General features: G+C 41.5%; 2 protein-coding genes across 2 annotated transcripts; both read left to right on the top strand.

Moving 5' to 3' along the window:
* The first annotated feature begins 3,872 nt into the window (after nt 1-3,872).
* On the top strand, nt 3,873-13,191 carry LOC108798977 (hemoglobin subunit alpha-3-like). Its single transcript, XM_018570774.1, has 6 exons — nt 3,873-4,034; nt 4,704-4,908; nt 6,487-6,556; nt 9,538-9,636; nt 12,060-12,130; nt 13,135-13,191. The coding sequence occupies exons 1-6, from the start codon at nt 3,940-3,942 to the stop codon at nt 13,189-13,191; spliced, it is 597 nt and encodes a 198-aa protein (XP_018426276.1). The 5' UTR covers nt 3,873-3,939.
* Nucleotides 13,192-14,048: 857 nt separating this feature from the next.
* LOC108798982 (hemoglobin subunit alpha-3-like) lies at nt 14,049-16,771 on the top strand. Its single transcript, XM_018570784.1, has 3 exons — nt 14,049-14,210; nt 14,965-15,169; nt 16,642-16,771. The coding sequence occupies exons 1-3, from the start codon at nt 14,116-14,118 to the stop codon at nt 16,768-16,770; spliced, it is 429 nt and encodes a 142-aa protein (XP_018426286.1). The 5' UTR covers nt 14,049-14,115; the 3' UTR covers nt 16,771.
* The last annotated feature ends 8,700 nt before the right edge of the window (nt 16,772-25,471 follow it).

The raw sequence follows: 25,471 nt of genomic DNA, 5'->3' as shown, positions 1-25,471 counted from the left end.
AACAGGGTGAACATTCAAATTCCATGCAGATAGTGTCCTGGTCAGGATTCAAACCCAGAACCCCGGTGCTGCAAGGCAGAGGTGCGCTGAGCACCAAAAATGGTACATTTTTGTGTTCTCCTTTTTGAATAAGAATGCTTCAGGACCACCCAGGAACCCTTCATCAAGCCCCCTGCAGTATCCTAAAACATTGTTTTTCTATGTGATCATGTAATAAAGAAGAGGTGTGCACTCTGAAACAAGCTTGTGTGCTGGTGACATATCTTATTAATGTCACACACTGTGACCAATCAGGAGTCATGCAGCACCCTTTCAATTATATGTTTAAAGTGACATTAAAGGCAAAACATGTTTTCCCTCACCCCAACGTTAATTAAAGCACTAACCTTAAATGATGTCTTTTAATCCAATCATCTTCTTTCCTGTAATTTTCAGCCTTCTCTCCAGCGCTGCGGCGAATCTCCGATCCAGCGCTGACTCCTCTGAGCTTGGTGAAGTGATCGTAATGGAAAGTGGACAACTTTTTCAAACAATGTACAAAATGTTTAGAGTTTTTCCAAACAAAGAGAAGAAAACAAAATGAAAAATTACACATTGTGGTTTATTTATTTATTATAGGTATTTATATAGCACTGATGCAGTTCTTTACAAACTGTACATTCACATCAGTCCTTGCCCTCAACGAGCTTATAATCTAAGACCCCTATCTCACATGCATACATAAACGCATGCTAGGGCCAATTTTGGCAGGAGCCAATTAACCTACCAGCATAATTTATTTAGGCCCAGTGACATGGGATTGTGTCGGTCCCGGTGTTATTTCTCCCTTTTTTCCGGTTTCTTTCATTAAACTTAGGTACTGTCCCTTTAAGATGTAAACTGACAAATGTCAACTGTAAAATTTTGGCGGGAAAAGGGCAGGTTTAGGCGGGAAAATTCAGGCTTGTGTCTCTCTAAAAGTTTCTGGACAGTTAGCCCTAGTGCCTATATAAAGGACGGCATGAGGGAAACAAATTCCATGCAAATCAAAGACCACCAGTGCTGCAAGGCAGAAGTGCTAACCATGTTCACGTTGCAAAGTGAAGCTGTGCTGACTTCAACCATCTAACCATGGTCAAGCAAAAATCTTTTGAAAAGTAAATATTCACTTAGCTTTTCCACATTCACTAAGCTAAGCTTTGCAAAGTGGACATGCTATACTACATACCCCTGTACATCACTTGCCAAATCATTTATTTCTCAGCTCTTTATTGGAGCACAGATGGTTTATATTTCATAATTTGGGTGTACTTGCGTACAGTACGCACAGCAATCTCAGAAATAGTTGACTTTCAAAACTGCAAACTAGCCAGTGCACATGCAAAACAAAGTAGTGCTGAAATATATAAATTGTGAGAACAAGACAAAGAACACATTGCGCCAAAGAATTCGTGAAAATCACAATTCCATTTCTTGTCACACTAGGACAGGAAGTGTGTACTGGCAGGATCATAAGGCTAAAATAAAAAAAATTAAGAAAAGTCTAAGCAAAGGAATCAAGCGAAACCTCTACATCAAGGGATTGGTTGTTCTTGGGTTTAGATAAACGTTATCTTAAAGTCAAATCAGCTATACCATAAAGTAAGAGGTAACGTTTATCCGATAGATGTCACCAAATTAAATTGAAACTCCAAGTTAGCAACCAAATGGGTACTTGAAGTATATGAAGTGGAGTTTGTCTGCTTGTCAAAGGATTACTATCACAATATTACATCCATCTTGCAATTTACAAACCCCAACCCTACAGCACAGTCAGTCAGCTGACACATCTATTTCCTGGTCCAGGTTTGCAGCTTTTCATGTCAGCACCATCATCTCAGAATTAATTTATTTCCACTGTGTATGTAGCTGTTTCCCTGATGTCTCACTTTAATCAATGTATTTATATGAAGATTTACAGGACAGATACCCTGTTTCCCCGAAAATAAGACCTACCCTGAAAATAAGACCTAGTACTATTTTTGGGAATGCTAAAATATAAGACCTACCCCGACAATAAGACCTAGTTGTGATCATTCCCAGGGCCGGTGGTGGCATAAGGGGGAACTTGAAGATCCGTGGGAGAGAATCAGCGGTGCCAATGAAGCCAGCGCTAGAGGAAGCGAGGCGACAGCGGAGGGAGCAGAGCCGCATAAGCCGATGCCTCCTCTATAGCGCCTGCTCCTGTCACAGGCGGAGTGATGCCAAATGCACTCCGCCTGTGAGGAATCGATAGTGAAAGTGCGCTTCGCTCATTCTGGCCAGCGATTGGTTAGCAAATTGCTCTTGGAATGGTACGGCACCCCTGATCACCATATTTTTGTATATGAATACATGTAGACTGTTGCACAGGAATAAGTGTGGACTGTTGTGCATTAAAATAAAAAACCTACCCCGAAAATAAGACCTAGAGGTGTTTTCTGAGCCTCAAAAAAATATAAGACAGTGTCTTATTTTCGGGGAAACACAGTAGTGAGGATACATGGTAAAACAAGACACATATACTGTATACTGGTAAACTCTTATGTGCAACATTACCTTTTTTGTGTCCATTCAGATACGTAACCCTGGTATCTATATGAAATATAAATAATACATCTACCCTGTTTCCCTGAAAATAAGACCTACCCCGAAAATTAAGACCTAGTACCATTTTTGGGAATTGCTAAAATATAAGACCTACCCCGAAAATAAGACCTAGTTGCGACCTTTCCCAGGGCCGGTGGTGGCATAACGGGGAACTTGAAGCACCGCGGGAGAGAATCAGCGGTGCCAACGAAGCCATCGCTAGAGGAAGCGAGGCGGCAGCAGAGGGAGCAGAGCCACATAAGCCGATGTTTCCTCTGTAGCGCCGGCTCCTGTCACAGGTGGAGTCATACCAAATGCACTCCGCCTGTGAGGAATCCATAGTGAAAGCGCGCTTCGCTCATTCTGGCCAGCGATTGGTTACCAAAATGCTCTTGGAAAGCTATAGCACCCCTGATTTCTCTGATCACCCTATTCTTAACTTTGTCATTTTGGATTATTTAATTTGGATTTGCACTAACTTTGGATTGTTGTACATTAAAAAAAAAAAATAAGACCTACCCCGAAAATAAGACCTAGTGTATTTTTGTGAGCCCAAAACAATATAAGACAGTGTCTTATTTCCAGGGAAACACGGTATTTTGTCACCCAAAAGTCAGAAGAACTTTGAAATAAATGGGAAAAAGCTCCCATTATGGTGATACCAACTAAACATGAATTTATGCTGATGAATTTCAGAAACTCTTTATGTTGATACATTTGGAAACCTTAACTGAGACTAACTAAATGCAAGAAACAGTATTGCAATGTAATATTTGTTTACTTTTCTGTCTCTTTTAAAAAACATTTCCCAATTATCTTTTGGAAGTAAAAATATTAATGTCCTTTTGTCACCATCAGAAGTCATAAAAACCACCTTATTGACTTGTTGATCCCAATAAAGGATGTACATAAATAGAAGCTGATCAATATTAAAAACTGTAGTAAATTTCTTGAACATCTCAATTTCTATGTGTGTAGTATACCAATCCATGTGACAGTATTGGAACTATGGAAATAAAAGTAATGTTTTCTTTTTTTTAAAATATGAAATATACTGTTATACTGTAAGCTTAATGTTTACTTGTACTGAAAACACAATACACACATAAATAGATAACACATCCTGACAAGTGTTTTGTATATAGCTGATCTTTAAAATAATAGTACAAAGGCAGCACTTTTCTGTGTCAGATAATCACAGCAGATATGTTTGGGTGTTGCTTAGAACTGACCAATAATGGTGGGATGGGGCCAAATTGTGCTGACCATTCCTCTATAAAATGCTAGTGAACCAGCAGAGAGTAATAGTTTCTTGGGCCTTCATCTCTCGCTAACTAACTAATCACCAGCAAAATGACTTTCTCTGATGCTGAAAAGGCTGCCATTGTGTCCATCTGGGGCAAGGTTTCCGGAAATGAGAACTCTCTTGGTGCTGAAGCTTTGGAAAGGTAATGTAAAAGATAATCTTGTTATCTCATTAAGGTGGTAACTATTTTACTCATAACACTGTACATAGGTATCGTTAAACCCATGTACCTAGCGCCTTGGGCCTGTGAAGCTTCCGTTGTAGGCCTAGTGTTTAATGACTATTATTATACCTTAGAGAAGGGCTGTGGTGAAACTACAAATCCCATGGGGTTTTTTACATCTTGTCTACTGGACTAATACGGCTCAGAGAGAGTACAGGGCCCTTTACATTCTTTCACAGCCACTGAGTAGTTTTGTTACTTTTGTTCGCTAACTCCCTTGGTCTAATTCAGGTTTAAATCTCAATACACCCTGTCTATCATTAAAGTGCCCCATTTGCTGTAGCAAATTTCTTTAAAAAAAAAAAAGCAATATCTGCATAAGAACATTGCTTACCTTTCCTGCTGCCCGTGCCATTAAACACCGCTTTAATCCTGAGAAATCTGTTAAAGTCCACAGGGAAAACTACACTTCCTGGAGTTTCAGTCTCCCTCACAACTCTCACTGCTTCCTCTAGCTGACCATAACATTACTGATGGACTCATTAGTTATAAGGAAGTCAGTAGTAGGGGCCACTGAGTATTTTAATTGAACAAATCTGTATGCATAAACTGTTCATGCCTTAACTAATTGTTGACTTTTGATTCTAGGCTATTTTTGAGCTTCCCTCAGACCAAGACCTACTTCAACCACTTTGACTTGAGCCATGGATCTGCTGATCTCCAAAGACATGGTGGCAAAGTCCTGGGTGCCCTTGGAGAGGCTGCCAAACATCTGGACAATATAGAGGGTGCCCTGGCCAAAATTAGCGACCTGCACGCCTACAATCTGAGAGTGGACCCAGGAAACTTTGAGGTGATTAAAAATGACTTTGCTGTTTCAGTATAGTAACTTATTACTCTTTGGATAATTTCATATGGCATAAAAATTATTTCAGAACACAAATCTTTTATAGGGAGTAATGGTTTACATATGCATTAAAGTGACACTAAACTCAGTCGGAAGTTAAATCTTAAAAATGCCTTAAGTACCTTAACCACTAACAAAAATGTATCTTATTTGTGTATCATTAAGCTGTAGATCCTCAAATCATCTCTGAATTTGTGCTGACACTGCCCTTTTGTTCCCCATGCTCCCAGTGTGTATTAAAGTAGCCACCTCCCCAAGCTCAGTCCCGTTATGGACTACAACCTCAATACAAATGATTAAACTAAGCATTGGGACAAGTTCATCCACACTGTCTCTGGTGTTCTGACCTCCAAATACAGATAAAGCCAAAGACTATTTCAACATTCTTACTGTCTTAACAATTGTTATTGAGAAAAGTTAAATGAAATAAAATAATTAAAAAATATATATTGCCTGTGCTCTTATATTCAACACCATATCACACTTTTTAAACTTGTTTTACTATAAAAACTAAATAAAATGGTTATTGTTTTTAACATGGTTAGTAGAAATAGGCCTGGATCACTCATGAGATGAAGGGCACTGGGCCAACTATAAACAGCTTCTGCCAGCCTCCATGTGAAAGTGGGCATATGAATGAACAGTGATTAGATTATCTCTCTCCATAGAAGAACAATACAGTGCTGCTCTTGACTGGCAGGCCAGGGCCTATTTAATGCATAGAACTTTGATGGTTTGGTCCTTTCATAAACTTTGATTTTAAAAGTACACTACATCATCTCGCACTTGTACCTTTCTAACCTACTAGAAATTCAGGTACTACTGCCCATGGTGGCATTATTAAGCAAAATAACTTCTTTACTGAATCCACACATGGCCAAAGTCAACAGCCAACATTTCAAGGACCCCTTTGTCAAGGTGACATAAACTAAACTGTCAGTACAAAGCTAGCTGAAATAGAATAAGCCAAAGACAAACTGTGAATCATAGAGGAGGTGTGTCATTGCACTCCCTGCACACAGGCAAATCATATCCACCAAGAGGCTAAATTAATAAAATTGTGATTATGTTAATAGAACTGCGGATATAAAAAAAAAAACCCCACAAAAAAAGCTCACCTCATTCCCAGGAGTCATGCTGAAATGGCAGATTAGATTACAGGCTCTACGTGGTTACCTAACAGCCAATACACAACAATACGACAACTGTGTACTTTTTAAATATGAAAAGAGCCCTTTATGCCCCTTTCACATGGGCTGATCAGGAGGGGATCTTTGCACGGATCCCCACCTGATCAGAGCTGTATGGATCAGGTGTCACCGCATGTGAGCTATAGTTGAACTAATGAGAAATGTGCAGTTCAGCTATAGCGCCGCACCCTGGTGGTATTGTGTGGTTTGTGGTCCCGGGCGCGTCCCCCCTGTTTGCTGCTGTGGGGGGTGGGGGGGGATGTGGTATTGGACATTGGGTTCGGGATGTCCTTTTGTGTCCATGGCGTAGCCTTTTTTTTTTTTTTATCTTTAGGCACCGAGTCCCTCTCCTGAGGAAGCCTTTATAGGCGAAAGGCTTCAAGACAAAACCATTCATCAGCACTGTAAGACCTCAGCTCATCTATGTTTATACATGCCCTCTATGGGTTGGGATTATATATTTTAAGCAATTATTATGTGGTCACCTCCTCTGAGGTGCTGACTGATGTGGGACTAGTGGGCCAGTCACAAAGACATTGTGACTTGCTGGTTTTTTGTTTGTTTTTACCTGAGAACGATTTTAACGAGACGCATAAGTAAAATGTTGTCAGTTTTATCTGTACATTGGTGCAGATTGGTAATATTTCCAACAAAGGGCGACTCACAAAAAAAACCCCACTATCTTTCTTTTCTTCTTTATATCTAGGGTAAATGGCAATGCAGAAGGAAAAGGAAACTGGAACTGAAAAGATACAGAGGGGAAAATAACAAAAAATAACAGATTGCAGTTATGCTAGACTTTGCAGTTGTGACACTCAAAATATCCATTACTGTTGGAAAATGTATTAAGGCTTTTATCATGACTTTTAGAAATCCTTCAGATCTTGACTAGAGATATGATTTGGAACTAACTAGAGATATGATTTGGAACTGCATAATCAAAATCTTATCAGGTTCATTTTTCATGGATTCTAAAATTTCTTGTCATCCCAAATTAAGTGTCCATTCACACTGCTGCGATGCGTTAATCACACAGTTCCATGTGATTAATACAGTATACCGCGCAATGCACCTACCGTGCACTAACAGTGCGGGAGGGGCATGTCACTGCCATTCATTTGAATGGCATCCCAAACACATCTCCCACCACAATGCGCTCAATCGTGCCATAACACGCGTTACCACAATACCGCGTGTTGCAGTGCGATTAAATAAAGTATTGCATTTTGGGGGGTTTAGAGTCGGCTTGCATACATCTCGTTACAAATTACATAAAGTTGTGCTCACTGAAGGATATTATTTGTAGAATGTTTTTTAGCACTGCGACTTTCTCACACAGGTCTACCAAGATTCAGCAGTTAGTACTGTTTTGTATGTGTGTGCTTTGTGTGGATGTGTGGTTGTCAAGGACATTAATATTTTTAACAAACATCTATGGTGGTGGTTTATTAAGATTCGGTCTTTAGTTATGTATGTTTTTCCATGTATGTTTCTGTTATACTATTGTATTTTTTTTTACTATTGAATAAATTAACTTTTGTATTTTTGGTAATACGCTGGGAACCTTGCCTTTCTTTAGTTATGTTATTGTCCTATGAGGTTCGGTATTGGTATATATTTCCTATGTTGATTATTATTGAAGGGGTGTACTCTAATGTAATGAAATCTATGAGTGTACGGCCAGCTTCAGCCCTCATTCACACTTATATTTTAGGTTCGATTAAGGATTCCTGTGTCAGGAACCTGCATCCAGGGATAGTGATCTCTTCCTAACTGCATGTAATCGTCCGGTCTTACTGATATTATGATAAGCAAAATTTAGGAACCAATATAGGTCATCAACAGTGCAAATTGTATTCTGTCATTTCCCATGCTAACATTATGTTCTGGTACACAGCAATGTAATATTTACAAATTAAAGAATGCTTTTTAAAAAGTGTTTGTTATTTATGGTGCTATAAAATTAACAAAGTTTATGAAAACTGAAAAAGTCAACAATAAAAACAGGAAAGAAAGGGAATAAATAGTTAATCAAAAACTAAATGGGGTAACAGAGGGTACATAAGGGGTTAAATAGGGACTACATTCACTTGTTTTTACATTGTACAATGATATCCCAGCCCTGCAGGTTACACTAGTAGAGTGGCTATCCCAGTGTAATCTACGGAGTTCTGTGGTCAGTTTGACAGTTTGCACACAAAATTAGAAACAACCTGTAATACACTGCTTAGCCTTTGCCCCTGGTCACCGTAGTCACAAGGGCCAATAGCCGAAAGGAATTGCTAACCAAGTCCCCTTACTATAAAAAGCCCACCCTTTTATAGTAATCAAATGTAGTTAGTTGTAGTTAGTGAATGTTCTCCTATGACCCAAAAGAGAAGTAAAGCCAAAAAAAAGATTTGGCTTTAGTTCTCTTTTAAAGTATATGTGGTGAAATGTCATTTGCAAAGAACACCCAATCCTGTGCATAGTATTTTTGCTTGCACATGATGGAATCATTGAATTCAGCAGAGGTTCACCTCATTCAACTCAGGCTAAGGGAAATGTCCCCTGCAAAGTGCAAATTCCCTTGCAAAGTGAACAGCATATTTGCATTTAGAAAATCAACCCCAGTGCCTCAATACCAGCTTGGCAATACTGCAGCCCACTTTTTTGCTGGTACGAAGCTGCCATTAATTTTCCCACAAAGCCATCCCTGCCCTCCACCTTTCCCTTAGCCTACAGAACATCACACAGGTGCCTTCCTTGGCCCATGTCCTAGACCACATAGTGCAGTGCTTTCTGTCATAATACCTTGGATTCCATGTCATGCTATACCACACCAGGAGGGATGATGCAATGTGGTTTTGCAATAAAACGGACCTCACAAATGATACCAAACTGTTGTTCAGCTGGCCGCTTTCTAACAAGCTGTACCAGCCTTATCATATGTTTTGTAGGTAGATACTTTCCTGTGGATTTTAGAGCTAATGTGGCTGCTACTTCAACCATTCAATGCAGGCTTAGTACCATTTGATGATTAAGCTTTTTAAATAAAAAAATCTGAATTAAATGAGGTTGGGTTGGTGCTGTGGTATGGAAATGAGCTCATTGTAAAGGAACACAAGCAATTCCACAGCCAAATATGTGCTGCCTTAGTACACTGTTGCTGAGGCTGTCCATGAAAATCATATTGCTTTATAAAGACCATGTCATTAAAGTGACATTAAGGCCAAATCCTACCCCATCCCACAGTACTAATGTCAGTTTTTAGCTGTCCCTCCACCATTGGTGCAGGTCTCTGATCCAGCGCTGACTCCCCTATCCTCTTCTCTCATATCCCACGGTGTTTGTGCGGGTGCATGCTGCTCCATATACTTACATTGTGTCTCTCCTCGTCTCCCAGCCGAACATCTAAACTGCGCAAGCGCACGCCCCAAGGTCCTTTGCGTCCGCTCTGAGAAATTATCAGATGTTCGGATGGGATTGGGCGGCGGAGACACTGGTAAGTTTGAACCCCTTCAAAAAGTTAAAAAAATAATAATTTAACATATATCTACTGCTTGCTAGCAGTACTTATATGCAAAAACAAATGAGAATTTAATAACCATTTAAAAAGGTTTGGTGTATTGTCAATGTCACCATGAAAACGCTCTCTCCCCAATGTCATTTTTTTAAATTTTGTTAGCATTAATACATGTCTCCCATGGCAGTACTCAGTTTCCCATGCCTTTGGTCTGACAATTGCTTGCTTATTAGCACTACAAATGACCAAAATAGAATAATAGACTTCTAAAGGTGGCCATACACTTTACAACCCTCGTAAGACTTTGGTCTTGCGAGGGTTGTAAAGTAATTTAAAAAACGTACGATCTGCCCATCTTGGACAGGCAGATCGTACTTGCGATCATCGCAAGCCCGCCCCCCTCAGGGCGCACACCGGTCCGTTCGCCAGTTGTCGAACAAGCAGGCCACTAACTCGCCGAGAGTAGTACGATTCCCGGCGGGTTTTCCAGCCTGCTTGTTCGACGGAAGACGTGCGGCCGTACAGTAGAAACGGGCGCCCGCCTTCCATACACTGCATGATAATCGTACGATCGCGGGATTTCCCGCGATTCTCGTACGATAATCGTGCAGTGTATGGGCACCTTTAGGGATTCAGTGAAAAGTTTGAATTCTTTTAGCACAATCTGCAAAACATCCGTCAAATTAAACCTTGGCCAATTTGATCTTCACTCGTTTGCTATCCTTGCTAACCTGTACACTGACATGCTCCCTATGGAGTTATCTGTATGTTCCCTCAAACAGATGGTCCCACCCCACCCCAAACACCACCTCTCTTCTTTCTGACTACTTCTTGGACAGACATAGGTAAAAAACTCAAGCTTCGTTAAGTGACATCTCTCCATTTATTAACTTTACCTTCAAAGAAAATTTTGCTCATTTTTGTTCATTAACACGTTTACAGCTTGTACTTTTTACAATGAAATCAATGGAAACACATGAAAACACATGTCAGTGCTTGTTGAAAGAACTTTGACATGTGTTTTATGCACATTGATGTGCAATGCAAATTGCATGGCACATTGATATGTGAAATCGCACGAGTCTTAAAACTGAGGTGTGAATCGACCCTTACCATTATGAGAAATTGCATGAAAAATGCATAGTAAGCTCTGTGACACTTTAACCACTTCCGGGCAGCAATCAATCTTTATACGGCGGCCAGCAGAAGTGGTTAAAACAAGAACATGGCTGCTGCAGCAGCCGTGTTCTTGGTGTAATTATTAACAGCTGGCGATGTCTGTTAATGTAGAAGCGATCAACCTACCGAGCAACGCTGTCTATCTTAGAGCAAGAAGAAGAAGCTAGGGAAGCAGATATCTTTGGGGTCACTAGGTGACATTAGGGGTCTAAAATACCCCTGATGTCTCCATAAAGAGGACCTGTCACACCCTATCTGCTATTACATAGGGGGCTTCTTAGTCCCCTATGAGATAGCAATAAGGTTAGTGTAAAAAAAAGTGTTTAAAAATGTAAAAAATGAAAGTAACATATAAGAAAAATTATAAAATGCAAAAAAAGAAAATAAAGTCCCACGCCTCTCCACGTGGACGCACATACACACGCAAACACGCGCCGGTGCGTCTACATGCGAAAATGACAATTGGGCGACACATGTTACATATCGCCGCAAACGTCAGAATGAGAGCAATAATTCTAGGGCCATCAATCACTAAGTACTAAACTGATGAACGGTAAAAGCATTTAAAATGTCCCCCATGAGAAATTTTGGCCTGTACAGCCGGCTCAATGCTGATTGGCTGGAAAGCTGGCTTTCCAGCCAATCAGCAGGGAGCCTGCTTTCTGGCCAATCAGGAAGCCGGGAGGCGGGTCATTACTCACTGAAAAGTGGATTTCACCTCGGACCTAGACAACAAAAAAATATTTTCTAGCAACTGTGTATGTAGTTGTTTGCCTGAAGTTACTCTCGAATAAATTAACCAGTTGCCGTCGCCCATTGTAAAAAAAACGGACGGACGGCACTGCAGCATTGTCGGGTTGCCGTCTCCAGACGGCATTTTTTTCTGCTCGCGGGCATGCACGGCCAGAAAAGACCCGACCAATGCAAACACCCGTTACCGGGTGTTTCACATATAGACGATTGGCGGCTCTATAGCCTGCCGATCGTCTATATGTGCCCGTTTTTTCGGCCGCCCCCCGCCGTCTGCGGCCGGCGCTGGTTCCCAGACCCCTCACCTTCAATCCCGGAATCCGCTGCCCCATCTGCGGCCCGGGATAGGGTCGGGAGGGCGTCAGGAGGAAGGGAGATCAGCTCCTTGCTGATCTGCCTCCGGGCTGTGAATGCAGAAGTGATGTGCATTACATCACTTCTGCATTCACCTGTCAGTCATCTGGCTTCTATAGCCATGGAGAAGAAGCTGACGAAGAAGATCTCTGCTTCCTTGCTGATCTGCCTCCGGGCTGTGAATGCAGAAGTGATGTGCATTACATCACTTCTGCATTCACCTGTCAGTCATCTGGCTTCTATAGCCATGGAGAAGAAGCTGATGAAGCAGATCTCTGCTTCATCAGCTTCTTTTGGGGTCCACAGGTGACATTAGGGGTCCCAGAGACCCCTATTGTCTCCATAAAGAGGATCTGTCAGTGTACCTTTGCTATTATATAGGGGGATTGTTATCATTTTAGGGCCATCAATCACAGATAACACTAAACAGATGAGCGGTAAAAGCTTTTAAAGCGTCGCCCATGGCCAATTTTGGGTATTATAGTTTTTTGAGGTTTCGCGCGCGCACGCAATTTTAAGGCTTGACATGTTTGGGTCTTTTTACCCGATTTGACCCTGTCTTTTATATTTTACCAAAAAATTGGGTAATAATAAATGTTTCATCATTTAATATAGGGGGAACTGTTTTTCTTTTTAAATTTCGGTGATTTTTCCTTAGTATAGTAACAAATAAAAACCCCAGTGGTGAATAAATACCACCAAAAGAAAGCTCTATCTGTCCCCAAAAAAGGGTATAAAATTCATTTCAGTACAGCGTTGCATGACGGAATAAATGTCAGTCAAAGTACCGCAGCGCTGAATACTGAAAAATGGCCTGGATGGGAAGGGGGTTTAACACCGCGGATGTCAACTGGTTAAAGAAGAACTCAAACTTACAAACTTACAAACTAACCCCTGCAGTGGGGCTACCTCCACACTGCAAAGTTGCCTGTTTTGGTCTAGGGTCTACAAAAATGGATATACTCATCTGATCCTCAATCCTGCAGCAGCGACTGCTCACCTCTTTCTTCCCATCTGCTCCAGCTGTGGAATGTCTTTTGACGCCCTCACGTTCAATGCAAATTAATGGACTTTTATTAAATGTGAGGGTGTCAGCAGAGCTTAGACCACCGAAGCCCAGGGAAGAGACTATGGGGAGTGGGCTAAAAGTCAAGCGGGATTGAGGATCAAGTGAGTATATCTTTTTTATTTTAGATTCTAGACCACGGCTACTACGGCTCTCCAGCTGCTTTGGAATTACAAGTCCCATGAGGCATTGGAAGACAGTTACAGACATGATTCCCAGAGGCAAAGGCATGTTGAGATTTGTATTTAAAGCACAGCACCACGGCAAGGGTTTATTTGTAATTTCCCCGGAGTTCTCCTTTAACTTATTACAATGTTTTCAGGATAGATGCTTGGAAAACCTGGTCTGCAAAACATACAGGGGGGAAGTTATCAAAACGGGAGCATACAAAATCTGGAGCAGCTGTGCATGACAACCAATCAGCTTCTCTCTTCAGTTTGTTAAGATTTGAAAATGAAAGAGAGAAGCTGATTGGTTGCCATGCACAGCTGCTACAGATTTTGTCTGCTCCAGTTTTGATAGATTCCCTTCACAGTATATCCAGGTAATCACTTGTGTTGCCACTCATTTTTCTACACTTTTTTCTGTCACTACTTAGATACCTGAGCTCAGTGTTAACTTTAAATTGAAATAATAATGATCTTTTGTCACCCAAGAGAGTGAGAAAAACATTAAAAATAAAAACTCCCCTTAGGGTATTGCTGATTCCAGTGATGTATGTTCATTAATGGATACTGATGGATATTAGAAACCATAGTACATTAATGACTACATGCATGTCACAATATTTACACAAATTACATTTATTTTCTTTAAAATATAGAATATTTCTTTTCTGTACTGAAAACACTATATGTACTGTATATATAGAACCACACCCTGGCAAGTGTTTTGTATACAGCTGACTTTTAAAATATTAGTACAAAGGCAGCACTTTTCTGTGTCAGATAATCACAGCAGATATGTTTGGGTGTTGCTTAGAACTGACCAATAATGGTGGGATGGGGCCAAATTGTGCTGACCATTCCTCTATAAAATGCTAGTGAACCAGCAGAGAGTAATAGTTTCTTGGGCCTTCATCTCTCGCTAACTAACTAATCACCAGCAAAATGACTTTCTCTGATGCTGAAAAGGCTGCCATTGTGTCCATCTGGGGCAAGGTTTCCGGAAATGAGAACTCTCTTGGTGCTGAAGCTTTGGAAAGGTAATGTAAAAGATAATCTTGTTATCTCATTAAGGTGGTAACTATTTTACTCATAACACTGTACATAGGTATCGTTAAACCCATGTACCTAGCGCCTTGGGCCTGTGAAGCTTCCGTTGTAGACCTATTGACTGTTATTATGCCTTAAAGCAGGGGTGGGGAACCTCTGGCCCTGCAGCTGTGATGAAACTACAAATCCCATTTTTTTAGCATCTTGTCTACTGGACTAATACGGCTTACCCATTTACACACACACATATATATGCAGGTCATATATACTGTATATATATATATATATGTCAGAGCGACATATTTGACAGAGTACAGGGCCCTTTATATTCTTTCACAGCCACCGAGTAGTTTTTTACTTTTGTTTGCTAACTCTCTTGGTCTAATTCAGGATTCAGGTTTATATCTCAATACAACATGTGTATCATTAAAGTGCCCCATTTGCTATAGCAATTTTTTTTTAAAAGTATTATCTGCATAAGAACATTGCTTACCTTTTCTGCTGCCCTTGCCATTGAACACCGCTTTAATCCTGAGAAATCTGTTAAAGTCCACAGGGAAAACTACACTTGGAGTTTCAGTCTCCCTCACAGCTCTCACTGCATCCTCTAGCTGACCATCACATTACTGATGGACTCATTAGTGACAAGGAAGTCAGTAGTAGGGGCCACTGAGCATTTTAATTGAACAAATCTGTATGCATAAACTGTTCATGCCTTAACTAATTGTTGACTTTTGATTCTAGGCTATTTTTGAGCTTCCCTCAGACCAAGACCTACTTCAACCACTTTGACTTGAGCCATGGATCTGCTGATCTCCAAAGACATGGTGGCAAAGTCCTGGGTGCCCTTGGAGAGGCTGCCAAACATCTGGACAATATAGAGGGTGCCCTGGCCAAAATTAGCGACCTGCACGCCTACAATCTGAGAGTGGACCCAGGAAACTTTGAGGTGATTAAAAATGACTTTGCTGTTTCAGTATAGTTACTCTTTGGATAATTTCATATGGCATAAAAACTAGGGATGCACAGATACTTTTTAGATACCAGTGCAGATACTTGGCATTTTCATGAGAACTACCGGGGTATCAGCGGTTGCAGCTGGGACCTGGCTCTGGAGCTCCACCACTGTCCTGAAATCATTAGTCTGTATTGTTTTAGAAAAACTGTCACATGACAATAAACATAAATGTATCAGTACTTTCAAGTATCAGTACTAGCACAAATGGTATTGGTGCATCCCTTTATTTATATTTATAAAAACAAAATCGTACATTAAAACAGAGATGTACAAATCCCAGGAGCTCTGTGTGCTCCTTACAAATGACAGCTGCCTCCTAACTTTTGAATTTGTCTCTAGTCTAGTCTTGGAGCTTGAAATCTGTACTTGTACCTGTACTGGTACCGAGTACGGTACTTGGTATCGGTGCAGCCCTAATAAAAATTATTTCGCAACACAAATCTTTTATAGGGAGTAATAGTTTACATACACATTAAAGTGACACTAAACAAAGTCAGAAGTTAAATCTTTAAAATGCATTCAAGTACCTTAACTATTATATGTATGTTATTTGTGTATCATTAAGCTGTAGATCCATAAATCATCTCTGAATTTGTGCAGACACTGTCATTCCTTCTGGAAAGTGGCTACTTTTGTTCCCCATGCTCCCTGTGTGTGTTTTAAAGTAGCCACCTACCCAAGCTCGGTCCCGTGATGGACTACAATCTCAATACAAATGAGTAAACTAAGCATGAGATTGTATTCCATAGCGGAAGTGAGCTTGGAGCAGTGGCTACTTTTCAACACACAGGGACCATGGGGAACAAAAGTAGCCACCCTCCAGAAGGAGGACAGTATCAGCACCAATTCAGAGATGATTTGAGGCTCTACAGCCGAGTGATATATAAATAAGATACATTTTTGTTAATATTTAAGGTACTTGGATGCATTGAGTTTTGTGTCACTTTAAATCAGCAAAATGTGGGTTTATTATAGTCAAATAACTAATGTAAAAGATCTAATAATGAATAACCAATAGTAACCAATTACAGTCCAGATTTCATTGCAATAATGACTGTAAGCTGTTGAAAGCTCATTTATAAATGACTGCCATGCCCCATTATACACTATTATTTTTTGCACCAATATTATTATTAACTAACCTTTCCTCACTAGGCAGCTGGCAGTGTTTCTTCACTTTACTGAAAAATGTAAATTTATAAAATATATATTTAAATGTAATAAATAATATAATAATAATATATATAAATGTAATATACTGAATATCATATTGTGAAATCATTTCAAGGCATTAACTCCTTCAATTAGTAAAGTAATGTAGTTCAAGAAGCATTGCTAATCACTGCATAATCTGTGCATTCCATGGAGGTTTGTACAATGGCTAACACATATTTTTCTTACAGCTTTTGTCTCACTGTATCCTGGTTGTTCTGGCCTCTCACTTCCCAAAAGAATTTAATGCTGCGGTCCATGCTGCTTGGGACAAGTTCATCCACACTGTCTCTGGTGTTCTGACCTCCAAATACAGATAAAGCCAAAGACTATTTCAACATTCTTACTGTCCTAATAATTGTTTTTAAGAAATGGTCAATTATCATAAAAGTTAAATGAAATAAAATAATTAAATAAATGCATTGCCTGTGCTCTTATATTCAACACCATACACACTTTTTAAACTTGTTTTACAATAAAAGTTAAATAAAATGGTGATTGTTTTTTACATGGTTAGTAGAAATAGGCCTGGATCACTCATGAGATGAAGGGCACTGGGCCAACTATAAACAGCTTCTGCCAGCCTCCATGTGAAAGTGGGCATATGAATGAACAGTGATTAGATTATCTCTCTCCATAGAAGAACAATACAGTGCTGCTCTTGACTGGCAGGCCAGGGCCTATTTAATGCATAGAACTTTGATGGTTTGGTCCTTTCATAAACTTTGATTTTAAAAGTACACTACATCATCTCGCACTTGTACCTTTCTAACCTACTAGAAATTCAGGTACTACTGCCCATGGTGGCATTATTAAGCAAAATAACTTCTTTACTGAATCCACACATGGCCAAAGTCAACAGCCAACATTTCAAGGACCCCTTTGTCAAGGTGACATAAACTAAACTGTCAGTACAAAGCTAGCTGAAATAGAATAAGCCAAAGACAAACTGTGAATCATAGAGGAGGTGTGTCATTGCACTCCCTGCACACAGGCAAATCATATCCACCAAGAGGCTAAATTAATAAAATTGTGATTATGTTAATAAAACAGCAGATATAAAAAAAAAAAAAAGCTCACCTCATTCCCAGGAGTCATGCCGAAATGGCAGATTAGATTACAGGCTCTACGTGGTTACCTAACAGCCAATACACAACGATACAACAACTGTGTATTTTTTAAATATGAAAAAAGCCCTTTATGCCCCTTTCACATGGGCTGATCAGGAGGATGCACAGATCCCCACCTGATCAGAGCTGTATGGATCAGATGTCACCGCTGTGAGTTATAGTTGAACTGATGAGAAATGTGCAGTTCAGCTATAGCGCCGCACCCTGGTGTTAACGTGTGGGGCTTTGCCCATTCTGTAGTCCCGGGCACGCCCCCCCTGTATGTTGGTGGGGGGAGGATGTAGTATTGGATATTTGGTTAGGGATGTCCTTTTGTGTCCATGGCGTAGCCTTTTTTTAATCTTTAGGCACTATGTCCCTCTCCTGAGGAAGCCTTTATAGGTGAAACGCGTCAAGACAAAATCATTCATCAGCACTGTAAGAACTCTGCTCATCTATGTTTATTCATGCCCTCTATGGGTTTGGACTATATATTTTAAGCAATTATTATGTGGTCACCTCCTCTGTGGTGCTGACTGATGTGGGACTAGTTGGCCAGTCACAAAGTCATTGTGACTTGTTGTTTTTTTGTTGTTTGTTTTTACCTGAGAAGGATTTAAACGAGATGCATCAATAACATTTTGTAAGTTTTATCTGTACATTGGTGAAGATTGCTAATATTTCCAACAAAGGCCGACTCAGAAAAACTCCCCACTCTCTTTCTTTTCTACTTTATATCTAGGGTAAATGGCAACGCAGAAAGAAAAGGAAACAGGAACTAAAAAAGATACAAAGGGGAAAATAACAAAAATTAACAGATTGCAGTTATGGACTAGAGATATGATTCGGAAGTGACTAGAGATATGATTTGGAACTGACTAGAGATATGATTTGGAACTGCATAATCAAAATCTTATCAGGTTCATTTTTCATGGATTCTAAAATTTCTTGTCATCCCAAATTAAGTGTCCATTCACACTGCTGCGATGCGTTAATCACACAGTTCCATGTGATTAATATAGTATACTGCGCAACGCACCTACCGTGCACTAACAGTGCGGGGGGTGCATTTTACTGCCATTCATTTGAATAGCACCCCAAACACACCTCCCGCTCGCAATGCACTCAATCGTGCCATAACACGCGTTACCACAATATTGCGTGTTGCAGCGCGATTAAAGAAAGTATTGAATTTTGGGGGTTTTAGATGCTTTAAAAAGTGAGCTTGCATACATCTTGTTACAAATTACATAAAGTGCTCACTGCTCACTGAAGGATATTATTTGTAGAATGTTGTTCAGCACTGCGACTTTCTCACACAGGTCTACCAAGATTCAGCAGTTAGTACTGTTTTGTATGTGTGTGCTTTGTGTGGATGTGTGGTTGTCAAGGGCATTAATATTTTTAACAAATGAATATGGTGGCGGTTTATTAAGATTCGGTCTTTAGTTATGTTTGTTTTTCCATGTATGTTTCTGTTATACTATTGTATTCTTTTTTTACTATTGAATAAATTAACTTTTATATTTTTGCTAATACCCTGGGAACCTTGCCTTTCTTTAGTTATGTTATTGTCCTATGAGGTTTGGTATTGGTATATATTTCCTATGTTGATTATTACTGAAGGGGTTAGCTTCACCTCATTTAACTCAAGCTAAGGAAATGTCCCCTGTAATGTGCAAATTCCCTTGCAAAGTGAACAGCATATTTGCATTTAGTAAATCAACCCCAGTGCCTCAATACCAGCTTGGCAACACTGCAGCCCACTTTTTTGCTGGTACCAAGCTGCCATTAATTTTCCCACAAAGCCATCCCTGCCCTCCGCCTTTCCCTTAGCCTACAGAACATCACACAGGTGCCTTCCCTGGCCCATGTCCTAGACCACATAGTGCAGTGCTTTCTGTCATAATACCTTGGATTCCATGTCATGCTATACCACACCAGGAGGGATGATGCAATGTGGTTTTGCAATAAAACGGAGCTCACGGGGAGGCCCACAAGGCCACCATGAGAGGTCAGCTAATAGAGATAGCCACGCGAAGGAAGAAGGAAAGGAATAGGAGAGTCAGTGAACTTTATACCAAGCTAGAGGAACTCACTACCTGTCTGAAGGATAAGCGGGATGAGCGATTGATAACACAATTGAATACCGTTAAAACTGAATTGAATCTCCTACTGGATCAACACACTGAGAAACTCCTTAGATGGTCTAAACACAAATTTTATTCCAGATCGAATAAGCCGGGCTCCATGCTAGCTAAAAAACTGAATGCACTCCCACATCGGAACGCACCTCTTAGACTACGAACCACGCAGGGCAATATAACAGCGAATCCGAATAAAATTCTCCAATTGTTTCACGAAAATCTAACAACACTCTATTCCGCCCCTAATTCTTTTATTGAATCCAAAGCAGATGCACTGCTTAAGGACCTTCCCTTCCCTACTGCCCCCCCAACAACACTTACTCAACTTCACCTAGAAATAACGGAGGAGGAAGTACTGAACACGATCAAATCCCTTAAAACGTCTAAGGCTCCTGGCCCAGATGGGTTTTCAACCCTTTATTACAAAAAGTTAGCACCCATATTGGCACCTAGATTAGCGGACATGTATAATTCCTTGAGAAAAGGGAACTTAGTACACTCATCCTTGTTGGCATAAATTACAATGGTGCCGAAACCAGATAAGGACCCTCGAGACCCCAATAACTATTGGCCTATATACCTTCTGAATGTAGACCTTAAGATCCTGGCGAAGATCCTGGCTGCACGTATCAATGAATTCCTACCGGTTCTGATTCATAAGGACCAGGTCGGCTTTGTCCCGTCCCGGCAGGCAGGGGATAACGTCAGGACTTGGTACATGTCCTCCGGACTAGGAACATCCCGGGGGTTCCTACTGTCTCTTGACATCCAGCGGGCATTTGATACGGTCTCCTGGGACTACCTCCGATATATACTGCTCAAGTGGGGTCTTGATGGTCCTTTTCTAATGATAGCATACTGTCATCTGAGGCCCTCATGCAACAGGTCGAGTCACATGCTCGACAATTCTTCTCTCTGAATGCTGGCACTGTGGACTCCCCAGTCATACTGTGGGAGGCCCACAAGGCCACCATGAGAGGTCAGCTAATAGAGATAGCCACGCGAAGGAAGAAGGAAAGGAATAGGAGAGTCAGTGAACTTTATACCAAGCTAGAGGAACTCACTACCTGTCTGAAGGATAAGCGGGATGAGCGATTGATAACACAATTGAATACCGTTAAAACTGAATTGAATCTCCTACTGGATCAACACACTGAGAAACTCCTTAGATGGTCTAAACACAAATTTTATTCCAGATCGAATAAGCCGGGCTCCATGCTAGCTAAAAAACTGAATGCACTCCCACATCGGAACGCACCTCTTAGACTACGAACCACGCAGGGCAATATAACAGCGAATCCGAATAAAATTCTCCAATTGTTTCACGAAAATCTAACAACACTCTATTCCGCCCCTAATTCTTTTATTGAATCCAAAGCAGATGCACTGCTTAAGGACCTTCCATTCCCTACTGCCCCCCCAACAACACTTACTCAACTTCACCTAGAAATAACGGAGGAGGAAGTACTGAACACGATCAAATCCCTTAAAACGTCTAAGGCTCCTGGCCCAGATGGGTTTTCAACCCTTTATTACAAAAAGTTAGCACCCATATTGGCACCTAGATTAGCGGACATGTATAATTCCTTGAGAAAAGGGAACTTAGTACACTCATCCTTGTTGGCATAAATTACAATGGTGCCGAAACCAGATAAGGACCCTCGAGACCCCAATAACTATTGGCCTATATACCTTCTGAATGTAGACCTTAAGATCCTGGCGAAGATCCTGGCTGCACGTATCAATGAATTCCTACCGGTTCTGATTCATAAGGACCAGGTCGGCTTTGTCCCGTCCCGGCAGGCAGGGGATAACGTCAGGACTTGGTACATGTCCTCCGGACTAGGAACATCCCGGGGGTTCCTACTGTCTCTTGACATCCAGCGGGCATTTGATACGGTCTCCTGGGACTACCTCCGATATATACTGCTCAAGTGGGGTCTTGATGGTCCTTTTCTTTCCTGGCTTCAAGCCTTATACAATAACCCCACTGCACAGGTAAAATACTTAGGACACGTCTCTGGGGCCTTCCCGATTGGCAGAGGTACTCGCCAGGGTTGTCCCCTGTCGCCGGTCCTTTTCGCCCTGGCCATGGAGCCTCTGGCTTATCTGATCCGCACGAACCCAAGCGTGAAGGGAGTAGAGATAGCAGGGGTAGAATACAAAACTAGTTTGTTTGCAGACGATGTCATATTGACCATTACCCAACCCCATACTTCTGTTCCCAACCTACTGCGTACCTTGGAACTCTTCTCGGATGTCTCTGGCCTGGTGGTTAACTGGGGAAAATCAGGAGCCATGAATATCTCTTTGCCACAGCATGATTATGTTAGTCTCCGTGAGAATTTCACATTTTCTTGGGAACAGAAATATTTGAGATACCTAGGGGTTAATATATCTCCCTCGTACGCTACACTGTACGTAACTAACTATTTACCCCTGATTAGGCAGCTTAAGGCTTTAATGGACACCTGGGTACATCATAGACTATCCTGGTTTGGTAGGGTCGCTGCGGTCAAGATGACCATACTCCCTAAGCTACTATACTATTTTAGGGTACTACCTATAGCGGTCCCATCCTTTATCCTTCGAACTGTCCAGAGAAACATCTTATCGTTCATATGGTACCCGCTACGCCCCAGGGTCTCGAGGTCCACACTATATAAGCATAAACGGGAAGGGGGGATAGGTCTTCCGAATATCCTTCTCTACTACCAAGCGTCCCAACTGTTACCATTAATTGCCATTCACCGCACTACTAATATTCCACTATGGACCATGTTGGAAATTCCCAACTGCTCCCCGATTCCTCTACAAGCGCTTCCCTGGCTACCGACAGTTGATAGACCCCGCTCTCTCAGCCCTCTGATGAAACACGCCTTGAAAGTGTGGGACTCACTGAAGTACTCCTCCGGTCTGATATCCCCCTCCTTACCCCTTTTCCCTTTACTCTCGCAACCTTTTACCTTAAATGATGCCTCTTAAGCCGATCATCTTCTTTCCAGGAGTTTTTAGCTGTCCCTCCAGCATTGGTGCGGGTCTCCGATCCAGCGCTGACTCCTCTGTCCTCCTCTTCTCTCATATCCCACGGTGTCTGTGCAGGTGCTGGCTGCCCCATATACTTACCTTGTATCTCTCCTCAAGTCAAGCAGGATTGAGGATCAAGTAAGTATATCTTTTTTATTTTAGATTCTAGACCAGTGGTGGGCAACTACGGCTCTCCAGCTGTTTTGGAGTAACAAGTCCCAATTTTTTTTTTATTGGTGAATATTTTTTTAATGCTTTAATTTTTTTAAACTTTTTTTTTACACTTAAAGGGTTTCTAAACCTTCCGGTTTTTTTGCATATATCTACTGCTAGCAACCAGTAGATATATACAAAAAGTTTTTTTTTAAAGCGCTTTAACAGCAGTTTACACTTACCCTGCCTTCGATGCTCGCTCCCGTCCGAGGAAACGAAACTGCTCGGGCAACCGCAAAGGATCTTGGGGCGGGGCGCATGTGCGGTTCGGATTTTCGGACGGGAGACAAGCAGAGACGCAAGGTAAGTCTATAGACACCGCTGGATCGGAAGTGCCTGCAAGCACAGAGGAGTCAGTGCTGGATCGGAGAGCCGCCGCACCGCTGGAGGGACAGATGAAAACATTACGAAAGAAGAAGATCGGAATAAGAGACATCATTTAAGGTAAGTGCTGACATTAACATTGGGGGGAGTGAAAAATGTTTTTGCCTTTAATGTCACTTTAACTTTATTGCTATGACATAGGGGACTAAGAAATCCCCTATGTGATAGCCAATTCACCAAACATTCACCAAACATTCAACAAAAATTTAAAAAGTTAACGAATAGGTAAATATTTTCCTCTGTCTCCACCACTCGCTCCCGGCTGAAGATCTGAAGCTTCTCGAGTGGCTGTGCAGGATGATGGGGCGGGTGCATGCGCAGTAGAGATCTTCAGGGGGGAGAAGAGGAGAGACACAGTGGAGATGAATGCACGCAGCCGTGAGCATGCATGTCGGACAGACACCGTGGGACCTGATGAGTCTGCTCTTGATCAGAGACCAGTACCAGCACTGCAGGGACTCCTGAAAACTACTGGGAAAAAAGAAGATGAGGCATCATTTAAGGCCTTGGTTCTCAACTGGTGGGTTGTGACCCAAAAGTGGGTCGCGCCCCCGTATTCAGTGGGTCACAGCATGCCTTCCACTTTTCTAGGTGAGAGGCTCCTCAGCTTCCCCCTAGCACAGCTTTGTCAGTTCTTGCACCAAGCAGCCATTCAAAATATGCTGCCCAGCGCCGAGTGTCAGCTTGAGGTGGGGTGGGCTGGGGTATGGCCACGAGGAGCTCATTCCATACGTGCATTGCTTACAGCTCCCTTGTGTGTCCTGTATAGGTGCTTGGACCGGAGTGACATCACATTCTGGCCCCCCGCACCTCTACAGGGCACACAAGGGAGCTGTACAAGCAATGTACATATTGATGGAGCTCCATCACAGCACAGCAGCCCACACAGGACCCCAGGCTGAGGATCCACTCCAGTTCTTGTAAGGTAGGAAGACTGGGTGGACCTTAAAAATATATATATTTTTAAATTAAACATTTTTGGTATTGTGTATGAGAATGTGAGAATGTCTGTGAGTGTGTGAGATTGTGTCTCTGGTTGTGTATGTATGTCAGTGTTTTTGAGGGCCTGTTCACACTAGTACAGTGCGTTAATCACGCAGTCCCGTGCAATTACGCACTGTACCACCTACTGTGCATTCTGGTGTGGGAGGTGTGTTGCGTTGCCATTCATTTGAATGGTACCCCAAACGCACCTCCCGCCCACAGTTCGTACACTCGCACCAGAACCCGCAGTAACCTTATGCTGTGCGACTTGGGTCGCGACTTAATGACCAAGGATAAATGTGGGTCCTGAGGTTAGACAGGTTGAGAACCACTGATTTAAGATAAGTCCCTAATTGTTGTGACTTTAATGCCACTTTAAGTCCTAGTAGTGGCCACATGTCAGTAATGAACAGCTATTTCTTATTTAAATGAAATCTACTAATACTAAGAGTATTAGTAGATTTGTACAAAACAGGACAGAATTGTACATTTCCTCCTAGTTTGCTGATATTAAAGAAGAATTCAAGGGAATTTTTTTGTTATTAAACCTTGCAGGGAGGTTACCTCCGCACTGCAAGGATTAACTGCTCGTTTGTGTCTAGGTGCTAAAAAAAGTTATACTCACCTGATCATTCGAGCCGGCTTGATCTTAGACTGGTCCCTATAGCCTCTCTCCCCCTCCTCTGCAGCAGTTTAACAAACCTTGTGTCATCATGTTCTATACAAGTGTATATGAGGAACATTCCATCTGTGCAGCGGAGGAGGAGACACGCTTTAGTGACTGTAGAAGCAGGGAGTCGGCTCGGCGGTTTGGTTGAGTTTACCTTTTTTCATTTAGTACCTAGACTGTTGTGTGAAACATGCTTATAACATTTAGAGGATGAATGATCTGTTGTTATTCCACCACACCCATTAAAACCTCCCACATTTCTACCACACCTTTGATTTGAAAAGGTGTGCTTCACACACAGACATTTGCAGTGCAATTTTCAGATTAATGAATACAAATGCATTATAAATGAGTAATTGCACTACATGCTTATTCAGTAACGCAAATAGCAAAACACTTAGGGCAGTAATTCATAATGGTTGATGGGTGTTATGGCTGTTTGTACATCACCTTTGTTCTTTGTATCCTTATTTTAATTGTATGTACA

This window comes from Nanorana parkeri, unplaced genomic scaffold, assembly GCF_000935625.1.
Source record: "Nanorana parkeri isolate BGI_ZX_2015 unplaced genomic scaffold, ASM93562v1 scaffold1596, whole genome shotgun sequence".
NCBI lineage: Eukaryota > Metazoa > Chordata > Amphibia > Anura > Dicroglossidae > Nanorana > Nanorana parkeri.
This window is presented reverse-complemented; position numbering and strand designations above follow the sequence as displayed.

Excerpts from the sequence above, each read along its gene's own strand:
- LOC108798977 (XM_018570774.1), top strand. The coding sequence starts at position 3,940 with ATGACTTTCTCTGATGCTGAAAAGGCTGCCATTGTGTCCATCTGGGGC. Across the intron at positions 4,035-4,703 it reads GGTGCTGAAGCTTTGGAAAG|GCTATTTTTGAGCTTCCCTC; the intron begins GTAATGTAAAAG and ends TTTTGATTCTAG. Across the intron at positions 9,637-12,059 it reads ATTGGGCGGCGGAGACACTG|CCATGGAGAAGAAGCTGACG; the intron begins GTAAGTTTGAAC and ends TGGCTTCTATAG.
- LOC108798982 (XM_018570784.1), top strand. The coding sequence starts at position 14,116 with ATGACTTTCTCTGATGCTGAAAAGGCTGCCATTGTGTCCATCTGGGGC. Across the intron at positions 14,211-14,964 it reads GGTGCTGAAGCTTTGGAAAG|GCTATTTTTGAGCTTCCCTC; the intron begins GTAATGTAAAAG and ends TTTTGATTCTAG. Across the intron at positions 15,170-16,641 it reads TGGACCCAGGAAACTTTGAG|CTTTTGTCTCACTGTATCCT; the intron begins GTGATTAAAAAT and ends TTTTTCTTACAG.